The sequence below is a fragment of the Xyrauchen texanus genome, chromosome 5 (assembly GCF_025860055.1).
Source record: "Xyrauchen texanus isolate HMW12.3.18 chromosome 5, RBS_HiC_50CHRs, whole genome shotgun sequence".
In the NCBI taxonomy this organism is placed as follows: domain Eukaryota; kingdom Metazoa; phylum Chordata; class Actinopteri; order Cypriniformes; family Catostomidae; genus Xyrauchen; species Xyrauchen texanus.
In genome coordinates this window covers 24,016,531-24,036,395 of record NC_068280.1, presented here as the reverse complement: position 1 = coordinate 24,036,395, position 19,865 = coordinate 24,016,531, and the positions used below count along the sequence as shown (strand labels likewise).

Sequence of the window (19,865 nt, the reverse complement as noted above, 5' to 3'; positions counted from 1 at the left end):
ACATTATTTAATATCAATGAATCAACCTGAATCCATTAGGTTACACCAACAAAACTAATGTTAAGAGTTAGATCAGGCAGAGATAGCTCCTTGAGGTAACAACTGCAAGTTACCACTTTTTTTTTGTGTACATTATGATTATTTTTGTTACACATGCACACCCATCATTGGGGTGTCTGGAACCCCAATGATAAAAACAGTAGCAAGTTTTAACAAAACAAGAGAGTGCAATGTTGCACTCAACTTCCTCGCTGGGCAAACGACTCTCAAATCTAGTTCTAGAACTTTGGCTCCTTGGCATTTGGCTGAAATTCACAACAGTTATGTGCAATATGAAGCTAGCTTTGGCTGCAGGCTGTTTTTTTTTCTTGCTCTCTCAGTTGCTCTCGAAATGCTTTCACTAAATGTCAAGATCAGAGCATGAAAGCCAAGGTCCCTATTCAGCCTGTGAAGGGGACGATATCAAAGCATTCCCCACTCTCTGTCTGCAATCCACTCAAAGGGGGAAAAAGTGTCCTCTCTCTCTCTTTCTTTCTATCTCCCTAGTGGCCTTTGAGTTCCAATCTCTGTGGCTGACATTGATAGTGTGACCTCTGCTAAAGATAAAAGAGGCCTGTGCTATTGAGCATTTCTCTCTCTCTCTCTCTCTCTCTCTCTCTCTCTCTCTCTCTCTCTCTCTCTCTCTTTCCATCACCTGCTCTTTCTAAATGACTACAATGTGCTGTCTTTTTGGGAGTCTCTTTGAGAAGTCATAATGAGCAGACTGCAAGTGCGCACACAAGAGAAGGGCAGCTTAGAAGTCGTGGCAGCAAATGTGCATTTAGCTTCACATGCGGGATGGACAGAAGTTGTGATGCCTTTAATGGCACTCTCTTGAGAAAGAGTAGAGTTGACACCACAGAGACTGAGGTGAACATATCTTCAGGCCAAATGTTATAGGTTTTAATCATAATATCACAACACAATAAAGGGCGAATTAGAGTTGGCAAGATGAGGTTACATATTACCTCTGGCAAACCTGCATTGTGAGTGTAGAAACAATAGCCATGTTTTTGTTTTTTTTTCTGTCTTGGGGCTTTTCCCACAGCACAATACAAGTCAGATTATGTTTATTTGCCTCACTTCAAATAGGTGCTGTTAAAAAGGCTGACATAGGGCTATAACAGGTTGCAGCTGGTCTGAAAACATAACCCTGCTGAAAAGACCAGCTTAGACCAGCAAGAAAAGTGCTGGTTTTGTACTGGCCTACCTGGTGGACCAGCATAGGCCCTATTCATAGTCAGTATGTCTACATGTGCAGATATAATCAAGTCATTGGCTCCTAAACTGAAACATTTAGTAGCCAAATGTTGTTTTTAGTTGCTAAACTACAGAGTTGCTCAATTTATAAAAAATATATGAACTACCATTTTAACCCTTTGATGCACAACATGGGTCTAAAAAGACCTGACTGAGACATCATTCAGTATTACAGGTATTCCTCAATTAACTTGTTTTAGATCATTAAAAATCCTAATTGAAATTTTTCATTTCTTACTTTTCAAATAAAAATCGTTTTTGTATCGCAACCCTTCTAATGCGCAACATGGGTCTAAAAAGACCCGTATTCATTTCCTATGTTATTTCATGCATGGCTGAGTGTTTCTTTGCTGAATCTTTAAAATATATGTATTTTATCATTTGTTATTCCAGGTATTCATTAAATATCTTGTTTTTGATTTCCACAAATCATTATGTTAATGTTTCCTTTTTTACTTTATAAACAAACACAGGTTTTTTTTTTTTTATTTCTACATCAATTTTACATACATGGGTCAAAAATGATATTTGATATTTGCACATTGTTGAAAGTAGGAACATTTACTGCAGAATACTATTCACCTGCCACACATTTCACAACTCAACACGGCTGCTTTTGTATATTTGATGCAAGTCTTATTTTATTTTAACCACAGAAAATATTTTATATTTTGTAAAAGATAATTTTGGAATATTAGGCTATGGTTACCTTGACCTTGTAATCCTAGAGAGAAATTACTTGTGAGAAGGAGAAACATGTCCAATACTACTATTAGCTATAGCTAGCTGGTGACATATTCTAGCTAGCTAATGTTAGCTACACTAAAAAAAGATTGTATTTTAAAGCTTATTTACATGTAGAAGGCCTAACAGTTCATAATCCTTCATATGCTGAAATGATTCAATGTTTTAAGAGTTTAGGGTTCTTTTTTCCCGCCTTTTTGACTTTCGAACTGTAACTGTCAATGCCACCTCATTACTGGAGCTCAGCAGTCATCCCCCAGCAAACATGCCAGTGCGGGCCCACTGTGGGTAAGTGTGGGTTTTCTGTGGGACAGTGTGGGCAAGGGCAAACCCTTTGGGGCCCCATGTGGGCATTCTGTGGGCAAGCCCACAGTGGGCTTGCCCACAGAAAACCCACACAGGCCCCCAGTGGGTTAGTCCATGCGGGGCCCATAGTCGTTTTGCCCATTTGGGCCCACATGAGGATTTACTGTGGGCAACCCACAGTGGGCTTGCCTACAGAAAACCCACACAGGCCCCCAGTGGGTTAGTCCATGCGGGGCCCATAGTCGTTTTGCCCATTTGGGCCCACATGAGGATTTACTGTGGGCAACCCACAGTGGGTTTGCCCACAGAAAACCCACACGGCCCCCAGTGGGTTAGCCCATTAGGGGCCCATAGCAGTTTTGCCCATTTGGACCCACATGAGGATTTACTGTGGGCAACCCACATTTAGCATATAGTTAAAAATAGTTAAAAGTTTTGTTAAAAATTGTTAAAAAGTTAAATATTTTATGTGGGTGTTTTTTAATTGGTTGCCAGATTTTGTCACAAACCCAACTAATCTCATATGGTATAGCCTACAATTTTTTGGGTGGGAGATATAGTCTCATCCAATGATCATTAAGCTGTAAAATAGATAAAATCAGTTCCCATGATGTTTTTTTTATTATTATTATTTTACTAAAATAAATGTTATTGTATCTGTTGTTATTAAAATATACAATTATAAACTCAATTATGCTCAAGAAACATTTCAGTTGTGCTGCTTAACATTTTTGTGGAACAATGATGTGGTAAGATTAAAAAGACAGATATTAATATTTTTATTCATCAAGGATGCATTAAATTGAACAAAAGTGACAGAAGACATTTATAAAGTTACAAAAGATTTCTATTCAATAAATGCTTTAATAAAATTAATAAATGCTGTTTATTAAACTGAAAAAAGTATACATTTCTACAAAAACGTTAAGCAGCAAAAACAGTTTTCAACATTGATCAATTGTAATAATATTTTACAATTTTTACTTTACTGTTTGATGAAATAAATGCAGCCTTGGTGAGCACAAGACTTCTTATAAAATCTTAACTTCATACATGTTTAGTAAAACTTATGTTAGGTAATTGACTTCTTTGTCACAGGACAAAAATAGCCTTGACTGCTGTCATGAATGGGCCTACATATGTAGTATGAGAACTTAATATTAAAAGCCTAGTTTATCTTCCACAATAAGAAAAAGGGAGGGGGCACCACCACCACGAGTTTACCATTTAAAGAATTAACATGGATTATGGCAGTTAAAAAAACATTAGACACTTGCAGGCTGGATAATTTAAATACATTAATTTAAATTTTTTGTTTATTTTTCCTTGCGCCAGGTAGACATAAAAGGTAGGCTATATATATATATATATATATATATATATAAAATACATTAATATTGTAATATTATAATAAATTATTTTTTAAAAATGATAAAAATATACTTTACAACTTTACACCTCGTGCAAGGCCCATGAAAGAACCTGGAAGCCGGTATAAAAGCTCTGATCAACGGCAATCAAGTGCACAGCACGTCGACGACTCCATCTGTGGACATCCTGACTGTACTGAAGACATCCTGAAGAAAGAGGTTTCCTGAGGTAAAATACTTTTTAAACTATTGTATTCAAATAACTTAAAACTTATAACTCCAATACAACTATCAATGACAATTAAAAGTATTAAGAAAACGTATATCAAATCTTGAATTATGAAAAAAGGACACAGGCGGTCTGAGGGAACAATTTGTTTTTCTTAGGCTATTGCAGTTTCAAACACATTAATAATAATAATATAACCCCTCTTCATATTTTATATAAAACCCAATTAATTATCAATTGACGGACTACCTTTTACCAACTCTAATGTTCACGTAAACGGGTTTTGCTACCGTCTACACCGTCAATAACCGTTAATGTCGTTATATCTGTGTGACGTCATTTGGGCATTTGCGCTAATGGAGAATATCTGGTCAAATTGAAAATATCATATTTCCAAATTTCACTAAATTAAATGTCAGTCATTTTTAAATACCAAGGAGTTGTTGTCATGGTGAAACCTCCAAACATTTACTGCGGTCAAGCCAGCCGCCACTTCGAAATGAGCGGCCGCACCTATATTTCAGTGGTGCTGCGTATACACTGGTTATTGCGGTATGACCGTCAGAACTAAAACAGGTTAAATTCCTGCTAAGGCAATTTCACATGCATTCATTTATTCTGTCTGTCTGTCTGTCTGTCAGAAAGAAAGACAGAACGAAAGAAAGATTTTAGCACACCTCACAACCTGTCACTGCATGATATATTGAATTTCAAAATAAGAACCCCCCCCAAAACTCATATATTACCTTTTTTGTCCATACATTCAGAAAATCATAAAAATAAAAGTCCTAGCTTCCACAGACCAATTTCACCTCAGGTGGGGAGGACACCTTCTCAAGGTGTGAACTACAATGTTTCAGGACATTCTGATGTTTTATTCCAAAATAAGAGCCCCCCCAAATCTCGAATATTAGATGTTTTGTTTACACATTCAGAAAATCATAAAAATAAACGTCCTAGCTTCCACAGACCAATTTCACCTCATATGGAGAGGACACCTTCTCAAGGTGTCAACTACATGTTTCAGGACATTCTGATGTTGTCTCCCAAAATAAGAGCCCCCCAAAACTTATATATTACCTGTTTTGTCCATACATTCAGAAAATCATAAAAATAAAAGTCCTAGCTTCCACAGACCAATTTCACCTCAGATGGGGAGGACACCTTCTCAAGGTGTGAACTACAATGTTTCAGGACATTCTGATGTTGTCTTCCAAAATAAGAGCCCCCAAAACTCGAATATTAGATGTTTTGTTTAATAGTTCCAAAATAACGCCACAGCCAAACGGTTGTGCGCCTGCGTCTCCAGACAATAGAGTGGTGCGAAGAGTTTGAATTTGAACGATTCAATGAGTCACTCCTTAACACACATATTTGGTATTTAACACCTCTTTAAAAGCCTGCTAAATTAATAAATGCATTTAAATAAATAAAGTTTTGTACTTTTTCACTACAGTTTCAGTATAGCTGTACTGTGAATATACTAACGTGTTACTGCTTTAATTTAGGCAAAGTATCTGGCAACAGTTGGGGGTACAAGCCCAACCTCCAACACCAGACGTATTCTGGTCTGCATGCTGACCACCTCACTTGCCCAGCAACTGTGCTGGAAGGGCTCTGGCCAGAAGATGGCCTTTGGGCAGATGTTGGTCTGCAAAGCAGTTATAGGTACAGTATATAATGTTTATATGTGATAAGCCCGTATAACAGGAATAAAAATTAAAAAAAATAATAAATGGGAAGGAAAAATCAGTAGTCAGGTGTAAATGTACAGTAAATGAACAATGTTTGATCTGTCTCCATGTTTCCTGTAGCCAGTAATCCTCGTCAAAGTGCAAAGGAGGTTGAAATGGCGTAACAGTACTTGAACAGCCCTTATTTTGTTTTTAACATTTGTATTTCAATTGATCCTTTCTCACTTAGATGCTGTGACAAAAAGCAGCCAAGCCACTGCATGCGAGGTGGAAGCGTCCATAAAAACGTGGCTCCGTAATGCAAGGGACAGAGATGGGGGAAGGCAAGGAAGGGCCAGAACTGCAATGAGGGAAATACCTACTGAGGGGATTGGTTTTTAATTTACTTTCATATGTGTTTTAAATATTCTGTGGTTCTGTTTTTGTGTGTTTATTGCTGTTTTAAACTGCTCTATTGCTTTTTTTATTGCTGGTTAAAAATAAATCTCAATGTATTATTATTAATTATAATTATTATTAATGTCTGTAAATAAATTATTTTAAAAAAACATGACCCTCGATTTATTGCTGCTACCTTTAACAAGTGCAATTGTTCTGTATAAAGTAAAGTACCCACACTCCGTGTGCTCAAACTTTGCACCTACACCCACAGTGTGCCCACATCCAGCCCACATGAGGGCCCACTCTAATTTGGGCTGTCCCACTAGGGCCCCACCTGGACCCCATAGTGTGGGGCCCACGCGTGCCCCACATTTCACACCGGTATTTGGGCCCACAATAGGCTGCCCACAGTGGCCCCACATGGGCCCCTAAGGGATTTGCTGTGGGCCCACAACTGGCCCCAATGGGGGCCCACTCTACTTACTGTGGGCCTGCCCACAGTCAGCCCACACTTTGGGGTGTACCACTGGGGCCCCACCTGGGTCCCATAGTGTGGTGCCCACACGTGCCCCACATTTCGCGCCGGTATCTGGGCCCACAGTGGTGCTGCCCGCAATGGCCCCAAACGGGCCCCAATGGAGCATGTTTGCTGGGCCAATTACACAGATTGTCAAGACACCCTCAACAGGTAAATTATGTATTTCTTAACATCTTTTTAATCTTTGTAAATCTTTTTTAAACTTTCAAGTTGTTAGTGGTGTCCTGCTAGTCATTACCTTTTTTAGTTTACATTTAAGTGTGAGCAGCTCTCTTCAGTTAAGGACATTTTTCTCTACTCCACCAAGTAGCCAACAGAGAAATATAATGTATGTCACACAAAAAACAAACAAAAAAACATTAAAGTCCCATGACTTTATATCCCTTTTTTCTTTTAACATTGTAAAGGGCTCACATACTGTCCATTTATGCTAATTTTGGCCTTCAAAAGCATAATTTCTTTTTACATACACAAATAGAAGAGACACACTGAAACTGTAAATAAACTAATATTCATATATATCTTAGCTGTCTGAGCGAAACCTTAATTTTTATTTTTTGTCATAAATCACAGGTTTTGGACATATAAGGTTTCTGTCCAATAATGACAATATATAATAACTATATACTTGATAAACTGTTTGATGTGCATTTGAAAATATTCTTGTGCTTTTGAATTTCTTTACACAGAGTGTGAGTATGACTGGGACCAGCCAATCAAGATTAATGGTTGAAATGGTTGTCGAGATGCTGCATGAAGAACAGGATGAGGAAGATGAGGCAATTCTTAGTACTGATTCAGACTCTGTGATATCTGATGCTGATGACCTAGACTATGTGCCACAGGGTCAATCTGGAGTTGTGGGTGTAAATCCAGCTCTTGTAGATGAAGACTCCTTTGATGACATTGAAGACTTGTCTGATGAGTCCTCTGAAGATGAAAATCAGACCCAGTCAGATAGAATGAGTAAAAGGGGGTCTTACTGGAGCGAGCATCCCCCCCTCAGGGCAGAACAAGAAGCCACAACATCCTAAGGAGCTGCCCAGGACCTGTACCTGGTTCAACAGCTATCTCACCAAAAGATGCCTGGGATATGTTCATCAGTGACAACATCATTGAGGAGGTTCTGAAATGTACCAACTTAGAGGGAAGAAGAACAGCAGCAGTAAAAGGGAAAAAATGGAGAAGCATTCACAAAGAGGAATTCATGGCCTTTATTGGTTTGACCCTCCTTGCAGGGGGGGATAAGAGCTGGGATGTGGCCTTGCGGGTGCTGTTTCTGGATCCACTGCAAAATCCAATGTACAAAGCAACCATGGGGCTCAGGAGATATGAGGATATCCGCAGGTTCATACGATTTGATGACAAGAGGACCAGGGCATTACGACTGGAAACAGATCACATGGCGGCATTCAGGTATGTCTGGGACTGTTTCCTGGCTAGGAAATTGAGAGTTTTATGTTGAGTAAATTTATTTAAGTAATTAAATTTAAGTAATGTACTTAATTTACTTTTTTTAATTATAGGTCGCAACATCACAATGGACAACTTCTTTACCAGTGTCCCTTTGGCTGAGAAGCTTCTTGAGAAGAACCTGACCATTGTGGGAACTCTTCGCCAGAACAAGCAGGACATACCGCCTGTCATGAAGCCATCCAAATTGAGCGAGAAGTATAGCTCAGAATTTGGATTCAATGGCAACATGACCATGGTAAGCTATGTGCCAAAGAAGGGAAAGGCTGTTGTCCTCCTGAGCACCATGCATGATGACAAAGCAGTGGATGACAACAGTGTTTCTTTCAAGAAGAAACCAGAAATTATCAAGTACTATAACAAAACCAAAGGAGGAGTGGACACAATGGATCAGATGGTTCACACCTACTCATGTAAGCGGAGAACACGGAGGTGGCCCGTGGTGCTATGGTACAATGTACTGGATGTTGCCACCCTCAATGCCTACACCATCTTCACTGCACATCACCCTGATTACATGGGTGGTGTGACCAATGCAAGATGGCTATTCCTCAAGGAGCTCGTCAAAGAGCTTGTCATGCCTTATATGAAGAGACGCTTGGAGGGCATGCCTCTCCTTCAAAGCCATATCATAGAGGCAATGGGAAGATGTGGGATAGAAAAACAAAACACTCGGCCACAGGAGGACATCAGGCAGGAGGGCCAATCGAAGAGGAAGAGATGCAGAATATGCCCAGCTGCCAAAGACAGAAAAGTCAGCAGCTGGTGTTCCCAGTGCACCAGGCCTGTGTGCAAGGAGCACAAACGTGTAGTTGTCATTTGTGAGGCATGTAAGCACTAAGATGGCAATTTGAGATGCCGATGTACCAGTGTGATTTTATTTTGTTTGTTGTATTTTCTTTTATTTGATCACATTCACCACAATTCAATACAGTTACACAGTTCAATTTCAGTGTTATCAGTTATCTGTGATATGTGAACGCTATGTGAGACAAAGTGGCAAATAAACATTTCAAGTGTTAAATGTGTTGTCTAAATGACTGCTAAAATGATTAATTTGACAAAATGTTGTCTTTATTCTTTTGTTTTATCATGCTTGATAAGTAAATTTGATATAGTAACACAAAACCTAGAAAAAAATTAAATAATAATTGTTGGTAATTGAAAACAAGAAATTTTTTATATTTATAAATCATGGAATTTATAGATCATGGAATATTAAATGCTGAAGTAAATTGATCTCAAAAGATAAAAAATTAAAAAAAAGTCCAGCCATGCATGAAATAACATAGGACATGAATACGGGTCTTTTTAGACACATGTTGCGCAATTAGAAGGGGTTTCCATAGCTTGCGCATCAAAGGGTTAAAATGTTCATGGTCATATATCAGATTTCTATTTGGGAAAGTATGTGAAATACCTTTTATCTTATGTAATTAGCATTAGGGCTGCACAATTAATCGAAATAAAATCAAAACCACGATATGACCTTGTGTGATTATTAAATTGCAAAGGGCTGCGATTTAATTAGTGGTGCTTGCAAAGCATCACTATTGTAATCTCACATACTTATTATTTTAATTTTTATTTTTATATCTCCGTACAAAAGTTCGGCACCTAACTCGTCCCAGCACCGTTTGGCGTAGACCCACAAATGAGGTATCAAATCGAACGGCCTATTGAGGACACGGTGCTATGACTTTTATGTGTTATCGGAGTACGGTATTTGCCCCAGGGGCAAAAAAGCGGCCGCAAAATCCAATAGACTTAACATTGCGAGAAACTTTGACGCATCACAGCTCCGAGCGAGGATTTCGCGAGAAACGTGTGATTTGCTACATTTGAAGAGGCTGGCAGGCTCTGTAGAGCATGCCTCAATATGGGGTAAAAGTTGCACCCCTGGGGGCAGGAGCAGCCCAAAGTTCCCCCATTGACTTACAATGGTGTAGGACGACCATGAAATAGGGATTTTGTATTGAACATAGCTCTGGATCACAGTGTCGTAGAGACAAGGGGTGGGCTCATTTTACTCAGACGACCAATCAGTCTCTCAGGATCATTGTGAAGCTATCAAGCCACGCCCTAACAACAATTTAAAGCACCTTAGCAACAAGTCCCATAGACTTCTAATGAAAGACATCAAAGGGATATCTCCGGATAGAAGCGTCATAGAAACACAAGGGTGGTCTCGTTTGACTCGGGGCAGCAAACAGCCAATCATGAATCACCTCAACACTTCCTAGCCCCTCCCTAGCAACCATTGTCGAGCACCTTAGCAACCAAAATCCATAGAGGCATATCTTCGATTCTGAATGTCACAGAGGCATGGGAGTTGGTTTATATCACTCATACTGACAAGCAGCCTTTGAAGTTTCACGATTGGCAGCTGCCAAGCCACTCCCTAGCAACTAAACAGAGTACCCTAGCAACCGTTTAGCTACAACTATATCTCTGCACCAGAAAATCAGAGAGACTTCTGGGTTGATTTATTCCAATCAGGATGGCAAGGACACTTCATAAGTATCACTACGGTAACTGCCTATCAACCACATGGGGTTACCCTAGCAACAGAGTAACAAATCACATATCTCTGCATCGGAAAAACGTAGAGACTTCCGGGTTGACTTATTTCACTCGGGATGGAAAGGAGCCGCGTATTGTATTACCTTGGTAACTGCATAGCAACCACACGGGCTTACCCTAGCAACCGGGTAACAAATCACATATTTCTGCACCAGAAAATCGTACAGAATTCCGGGTTTCGCCACGGCAAGCACCACTCACATTTTCTTCAGGAAATGTACCCATCTAGTTAAATATACTCTGCTCCCTTCGAAGTTTATTTGCACTGCTCTGTCCAGTCTACATTCATTTAGAGCATTATTACAGTGTTTTCAGAGCGGACGTGCTCCACAACTCCCTCTCATGCTTAGAGTAACAGAAGTGCTAAACTTACTTGCGCTAAAGGCTTTATTTACACTAAACTGGCGGGTCCTGCGTGAGCGTTTTTTTATTATTATCATCTGCAGTAGCAGCATCTCAGTCTCCGCACGGCACAGGTATCATAATAATAACGCAAAATACAAGATGGGGTATAATTCAAACATCTTTATTAAATGATTGCTGAGCAAACAGCCTTAACAGAAACACCTGTAGAGTCTACAAACATCTTTTCATTCTCCTGCAATTTGTTTACCTCACAAGAGAGCTTGTCGCCTTATTACACTCCCGCGGAAACAAGTGAAAGCGGAACTAATATTACCAACATCAAACAAAATGAAAAGGAAGGAATATACATATAATAAATCTATATCAAATATTTAGTTACTATAATATAATGCATTGCTAAATTAAATATAATAAAATAATGAGCAAAACTAATTTAATAAAATGGTGACAAACTAACCAAAATGTTCACTTTAAATTTAATTACACCAATGGGATGTTAAAATCCTGATTGGAGCATCCCTAATATTCAAGTTGACTGTTTCAAAAACTAATGATGATGATTAGTGGGCTGAGACCCTATCACAAAATTGACAAAATCAGGTACATGTTGGATGGTAACATTTGGATATGAAGAAGACTTTGTTTCACTGTTTATATATTTATTTGTTTGTGGTTGAAATGAAAAAGGGCCTCAGTTTGGTTCTTTTTAAGAGGGTTCAAATGTGAAGAAAAGTAGCCTTTTTGCAGTTGAACATGTGGAAAATATTACCATCATAATCGTAGTTCAAATCGTAATATTTTTCAAAATAATCGCAATATGACTTTTTGTCCAAATCGTGCAGCCCTAATAAGCATACAATACAATAATATGTTTGTATGTTCATCTTAACAGACTATATTAAATCAAGTCAAATCAAAGACAAAACAAGTTAATGTGTTTTATTTTCATTATTATATTTACAATAAAAAATAACACCTACACTGTAAAAAAAAAATCCTGTTAAAATTACTGTAAAAAACTGGCAGCTGAGGTTGTCAGAAATTCAACATAAAAAATACGGTAACCACGCTTCCAGCATTATGGGATTTAATTTTGATGCCTGTATATTTTGCAGTGCATTACCTTTTATATTATTAAATGATTTATTATTTAATCATTTAACTTAAAATTTTAACCTTCTGAAACTGTAACAATGCTTTTCACTTTATAATGTATTGTTATTCACCGCAGTAATTACAGAAAGGTGCATGATGACAAGTTCATAAATAGTGGCCTTTCTAAGAGCAATGACCAATAAGCACGTAAAGACAGTGCTCAGTGTCACTCACACAAACACTAAACACCATCAGGGTAACACATGTGAAATTTTAATTATGCAATAAACATTAACTAAACTACATAAAATATAACACAGAACACCCCAATGTAGATAAAAGATGTTAAAAAGAAAAAGAAACAACAATTCCCATAAAATATAATTGAATGTGATAGGATCATGCATGGAATTCTGAGAGCGCCCAATACTTTTTTTTACTGTAATTTTAACAATAATTTACCGTAAAAAAGTACATGCACTCTCTATTTAAACATACAGTCAGGTCCATAAATATTGGGACATCGACACAATTCTAATCTTTTTGGCTCTATACACCACCACAATGGATTTGAAATGAAACGAACAAGATGTGCTTTAACTGCAGACTTTCAGCTTTAATTTGAGGGTATTTACATCCAAATCAGGTGAACGGTGTAGGAATTACAACAGTTTGTATATGTGCCTCCCACTTTTTAAGGGACCAATGTGCTCAAAGGAGATCCCCAGCCTTGCAGACTTTATCACTGATGAAGGCACGTCACATGATTTCTCCTCCCTATTTCAATCAGCGTCTGAGCACCTGTCAGCAATGAGAAAACAATTTGCGACGTACTTTAAAGAGGATTATCGCTCTTTTGCGTGGGTTCGAGATCCGTTTGTGTGCACAGCAAACGAGCTATTAATTGATATGCAGGAACAGCTTATTGAGCTGAAGAGTGACAGTAGACTGAAGGAACTCTTTAGCTCCTGCCCTCTTTCGTCATTCTGGGCAGCATTGACGCAGGAATACCCTGAACTCTGTGACGTCGCCTTGAAGATTCTCCTTCCTTTCGCGTCGACATATTTGTGTGAGGCAGGATTCTCAAAAATGACTGCAATCAAAACTAAATACCGCAATCGTGCACAAATCGAGGATGATTTGAGGCTATGTTTATCAAACATTGAGCCAAGAATTGAGGATCTTTGCAAGGCAAAGCAGGCTCAGGTCTCACATTAACATCACCTACCAGCAAGCTTCGTTAAAAAATGCAGATGATGCCTACTATTAGGCCTAGTAATAATAACAATAATAAAGCATAAATTAATATCAGAGGTCTGGTGTCAATTCCCAATTATAGCAATAGCCTAGTAATGATAATAGGCCTACTGATGATGATAATAATAATAATAATAATAATAATAATAATAACAACAATAAAGCATGTAACCTCATATAATTATATAGCAATAGCCTAGTAATGATGATAGGCCTACTACTACTCATAATAATAATAATAATAATGCCTGCAAGCTCACATTAGAAGTCTGGTGCTACTGCCAATTATAATAATAATAATAATAATAATAATAATAATAATAACAACAATAAAGCACTGGGGCCCCAACTGCAATGAACCAGCTTTGTGGGGGCCCAGCTTGCAAAAGGTTGCGAACCCCTGGCCTAGAATATAGAGTCTAGGGCTAAATGAAATTTGAGTGCCCAATACATCACACATAAAACTCTGTACCCTCACAATAATTCTTGTATTTTAACACACTACCAAAAAACCTAGGTTGTGTCCCCGTCTTCTGATTGGCACTGCCAGCAGGTGGGTGTATCTTAAAGACCAAGCCTATACAATCTAGAGGGGGTCCAATAGAATCTATGTAAAATCTTAAATTACATCAGACGCACCCTTGCACCTCTAGATGTAGACTTGATGTTTTTTAGAATCCTAGCCCCCACTCTATCCTCTAATACCAAGTTTAAATCTTTCTCCCATAATCTCTTGTAGAGAAGTTGAAGCGCCATCCCCCAGACTCTGAATTAACAGGGAGTAATACACTGATGCCTCGTGATCTTTTCTAAAAGCAGTAGTATCTACCACTTTAGGGGAGTGTATATTACGCCCAAAAATAGTACAGAGCAGGTGGTACAGCTGTAAATACCTAAAGAATTGGGATCTGGGAATCCTAAAATGTTGAACCATATTTTCAAAGGATCTCAACAATCCACTTTCATATAGGTGAAAATTAACCTCCCTCACAATACACTCTGACCAGCAGAAAGGGGACTTATTAATACATCATTGGGGGTTCAGCCATATGCTCGAGGCAACATTAAAATAAATGTCTGAATTAAACACTCTGGACACTTTTGTCCATATCGCAAGCAAATGCGAGATAAAGGGGTGTAACTTAACTTCTCCGGTTAGTTTAATAGAAAGGCTTTGCAATGGCAAAATAGGAGCAAGAACTTCCAGTTCAATACAAAACCAGGGAGGGGCTCTCTCAGTAATTTATTGAAATGTAATCTGGGATGCTTCCATTCCAAATGAAAGACTTTGCTATGCTATCAAATTACTTGAAATAAGAGAGGGGGACATCTATATGGAGAGACTATAGCAGTTACATTTTGGAATACAACTAATTTTAATAACATTAATCTTCCCAATCATAGATAAATGTAATGAAGCCCACCTGCCCACATCGCTCGAAAACCTTTTTATTAAAAGGGTCAAAATTAAACTAAATCACACATATTTGCTGGGAATAAAATACCCAAAATATGCCCTGTCAGGGCCAGTGGAAGCCGCCTGGCTGACAATCTGTTACTGGGCAGTACACGGTCAGATCCAAAGCTTGGGATTACTCTGTATCCTGAGCATTTCTAAAAGGAATTAATAATTCTGTGGATTTAAGGTATAGAGCTAGTGGGGTCGGAGACGAATAATAAAATATAATCTGCATAAAGCAAAAGCTTATGCGCCACCACCACCCCTGGAAAATCATCTTAATTTCTTATCGTGGCTGCTAATGGTTCCAGGGCAAGGCAGAACAATAAGGGGGAAAGAGGGCAACAATGCCCCTATTCAGAGTAAAATAATCTGAAGTTAATAAATTTTTTTGTACTGCCACTACCGAGTGTCTATAAAGTAACTTAATCCATTTAATAAAAGCATTCCCGAAACTGTATATTTCTAAAATCTTAAAAAGATAATCCCATTCCACCATATCAAATGCCTTTTCGGTATCAAGTGAGATGGCAGTGACCGGAGTCTGATCATTCGCCACTGACCACATGATATTGATGAAACGCCTAATGTTATCAGAAGATCTGTGGCCCCAAATAAACTCCACCTGATCTATATTTATAAGAGATGTCATAACTTCACTTAATCGGTTAGCCAACATTGTTGATTTTTACATCTAGCTGGATCAGGTAAATTGGACGGTAACTCTTACACTCGCTTGGATATTTGTCCATCCATCCATCCATCCATCCATCCATTCTTTAATGATTCCGTATAAACTTCTAACAAAAGTGGAGCAAGTTCTGTAGCATAAATTAAAACCATTCAGCGGCAAAGCCATCTGGCCCTGGAGCCTTGCCTGTAGTCAAGGCCTTAATTACCTCACCAAGATCCAAGTTTATCTCAGATTCAAGACATTTGTTTTTGCTCAGTTGTCAGTTTAGGGAGTTCTAATGGTTCCACAAAGTTTCTAATATTTTCATCAGTAGCGAAGATGTGGAACTATAGAGATCAAGACAGAATTCTTTAAAAGCATTATTAATATCAATGGCCGAGGTAAATATTTCACCACCAGCAGGTTTCACTGAGGGAATGGTAGAAAAAGACTCTCTCTCTGCTTTATAATATATCTAGCCAAAAGCTTCCCTGCTTTGCACCCTGACTCAAAGTATGATTGTCTTGCCCTGAATAGTCAATACTCCACCTTCCGCGACAAAATAGTATTATATCTGTATTTCAATCGGGTCAATTCTCTGAGGCCATCAGACAACATTTGACGCATCAGCTCTGCATCAGCATATAATATTCCCTTTCAACTCCACGAATTCTCGTACTTTGTATTTTTTGGTGAATGAGGCATAATATATGATCCGACCCCTAGGAACTGCCTTAAGTGCCTTCCAAGCCATGCCCACAGAGGATACTGAGGACCAGTTGGTCTCCATATAAACACTGATTTCAGCCTTTTAGTGTTGTCATGGTACCAAAATTTCAGTAGTCGGTACCAATACCAGTGAAATTTCACGGTACTCTATACCATTTTCGGTACCAAAGCAAAACACAAAAACAGGTTACTGAACAACACTCTTTTATAAACAAAGTTAACAAATGAACAGCTGAACCAAGAACAAAAATATACTATTGAGCAACACTTCAAGTTAAATATATTATTTTTGAAATATAACAAAACTGTACAATGTATGCTTAAAGTATTTTTGAACACATATATAAGATTTGCTTCAACTTTTACTTTTTTAGTTTTTACCAAGTACTAAAAAAAAACTAAATAAACAAGCATACAATAGAATTAATAAAAAACTATTTCCAAACTAATATGCAAAGTGCTCTCATATTAATAAAGCTGCATATTGCCAATTTTCTTCACGATAATAAATGCACAGTGACATATATTATGATTAAATAAGTTGCGAGCTGCTCGAGGGATGCGCGTCCCCGAGGCAGAGTCTCTCTCAGTCGGGTGCAGTTTCAATCTCTCTCCCTCAGATCGGGACATTCGCGCAACTCATAGAAGAGGCACCGACCACACAGAGAAATGAGTTTATATTTATTAACATGAGCTGCTTCTGTATTATTTGAACTTAAATAAAGCTATAACACATTAAAATAACTGCATTTAAGATGTAACGCATGTTTCCTTTAAAGAGCTCCGGCTCCACTTATTCCACAACGAGTGCTTCTGAATTAAATTTTTTTTCATAATTCCCTAATACATTGGGATCTACAAAAGATGAAGCTGAGAAAGTTTAGAGTGCATCTGGACTGTCATCTGTGTAATTCTTCTCCTCCGCCAGGCGTGAACTGCAGTTCTGCTCTCACGCTTCATCATTACAGTTTTATGTGATTTCATGTTACGTTCATTGAGATCAAACGACTATTAGACAACGAAAAATGTTCTCGACAATTTTTTATTTTGACGTTGTCGATAATATCGACTAAATGTTTCAGCCCTAATGTAAATGATAATATCAAAACTCACCTGCTTTATTTGCTTGAATAAATCCGGGTGTCTGTCTTTCAGGTGCTTTATTAAGTTTGATGTGTTTCCTCCTTTCGTCGGAAAATTGTGAAAGCAGCGTTTACAAATAGGTTTTTGCTGATCTATGATGTTTCCCTTTTCATCTGCCTCAAATAAATATTTGACTGCCACTTGGCTGCAACGTGAGTACCACAAAATAATGTACTCAGTCCATTAACTTTATGAAGGACATCGCTTGCTGGGGACATGTAAATATCTTACGGCCATTCATTGCATCTAATCTCAATTTGGCCAGGAACATCAGTGCAAAAGCGACTTTCCGTTGATGTAAGAGTTTTTTGCATTCCTTGAATTGATCACGTTTCTCTCTTGTCAAATTTGCAAAACCTGTGAGCTTGCTCGATTTCCAGCTTATGGCCTATGTCGAGCAGACTCGGAAAGAGCCTGTCCAGGAATTTCACCATATCAGAATTCATACACTTTGTTATTCTGCCGGTTACGGTTCTCCAAGCCCTCAAACTTCTCCCAGACACGCTCCAAATCCACCTTAGTCACGAGCGGATTAGCGGCTTATTCTGTCTTCGATGACTCCAGATAATTGACCTGTAATCACGTCAGTGAATTTTGTCTCCATGGCAGTGATTTTGTCAAAGTATTGCCACGAGATTCTCCAAGTCAGCAACGTCCTTCGTCAGCATCGCCAACATGTTCAACAATCCGAGCCACATTTGCGACCACTTTAGTCACAGTCTGGAGCCCTGAGGAAGGACATCTGCCTGGCGCACACAACAGGACTCAAGCTCGTCTCCATTGATGTTTTGAGTCAACAACTCGTCCGCAACGAGAAGTCTCAGATCCTCATGACTGATGGTCGGTGTAGTGTGTGCACTTGTGCGATATGCCCAGACTAGTTGCAGAAGCTATGATAGATTTTAAACCTGCTTGAAATCTGACTGACGAGTCACCAGGTGTGCAAACTGTTCCAATGAACGAGACTGACAATGAGCAAAAGCCAATGAAATACAGAGAGAGAGCAAGAGGAGAGTAATTCATTGAGAAGAAGAAAACAAAACATAAAAACCCTTCTTTTATGTTTTTTGTTGACATGTTATCAATAATAAACTCTCCCGTTGCTATATGCACGATTTTGTGAATTAATTTTGGGATCGTATCTTTAAGATGCACTTTGAGTGATCCGCTTGATCTGTTTCCGGTTATGTGCAAATTTGAAAGGAAATAACAGTCCGATCAGAAAAAGTAAAAATAGAGAATACATTTACATGCACAAGAACATCACAGATCTTCTTTATTGTGCCTGGTATCAACATGTAATGACACGGATGAGAAACACATTCCACTAAAATAACTCTGCTCTAAACGTCATTTTTGTGCTCATATTAAATGCAAGTTTAATTAAGTGAAACTGTTTGCCGGTTTATAATGCTTTTATTTCTTCTTTTACCTTTTACGATTTATTATCATGCAGTAATGCATTTATGTAATGATTGATGTATGCCGTCATGATAGCAGAGACTCTACCCTCAAAACCCCAACACAAGTAATCAAAATATACTTGTGATCGGATTACCTAAAACAAATCTTAATGCCTGTTGTAAACAGGGCTTCAGTCTGGGATAAATAAATGTAGCCGAGCTACAAACGCATTATGTAGGTCAATAAGTCAGACTGGTATGATTTCAGTTTGAATAAAGCAAATACATCACATAAAAAAAGACATAAATATACCGACTATTTATAGCAAAACTTAGCTGGTGAAGTTGGTAAACAAGAATGACTTTTGAAACAAAGCTGGTTGACCAAGTCTTACTCATTAAGCTTACCACCAGCAACATACCTGCATCTAAAACACACATATGCTGGTCACCAGATATTATGGTTTTCATCAGAAATGTTACACCATTTCAGCAACAAACAACTGAATTAAAAGGCCATGCAAACAAAGCCATGCACAAGTGCTGAAAAATGAAGTTAAGCTCTAATGTAAATCTCAGTATTTCCTATTTCACCCTCTCTGAATGATTAATGAACTACTTCCTTTCCCTGTTCTCCTTTGACTTTTAATTATGAATCCAGATCATCATAAATTCCTTTTGTCTCATTTGAGAAACAATGAGATTTGTTTGTTCTGGCAGTATCAATAAGGCAAGAGCATTTCCTCATCTTCTTACCAGCGTGAGACATCATTCCTGAGGACATGAGTCCAGAGACGGAATGGGGCAGGACGTGAGGACTCTCGGGTGATGTCACACTCTGGGTCCGTTTGGGAGGTCTGCCAGGTCTGGAGCTGAAATATGAACACCAAATGTCAGACAGGCACTTCCTTCAGTGTTCTACTGCAGGCTAACTATGTTGCATGTAACACTACAATACACACTTTTAACACCACTAGTTCTGAACTGATAGGTCACGGACAGCAGGAAAATACTAAATACAAAGTAAATCCAACTAACCAATTACTTGTGTATACTGTAGCTAGGATAACAAAATAAATAGGCTTATCAACTTTTTAAGGGAAGAGGAAACACTTCCCATATC

At 38.4% G+C, this 19,865-nt stretch overlaps 1 protein-coding gene across 1 annotated transcript in view; it reads right to left on the bottom strand.

Annotated features, from left to right (window-relative positions):
* The window catches only part of dachc (dachshund c), a 106,756-nt gene that overhangs the window by 53,433 nt on the left and 33,458 nt on the right, over positions 1-19,865 (bottom strand). Inside the window, exon 2 of the mRNA XM_052126038.1 lies at positions 19,499-19,614. Within this exon, the coding sequence (XP_051981998.1) occupies positions 19,499-19,614 (116 nt within the window). The remainder of the gene's footprint in view (positions 1-19,498; positions 19,615-19,865) is intronic.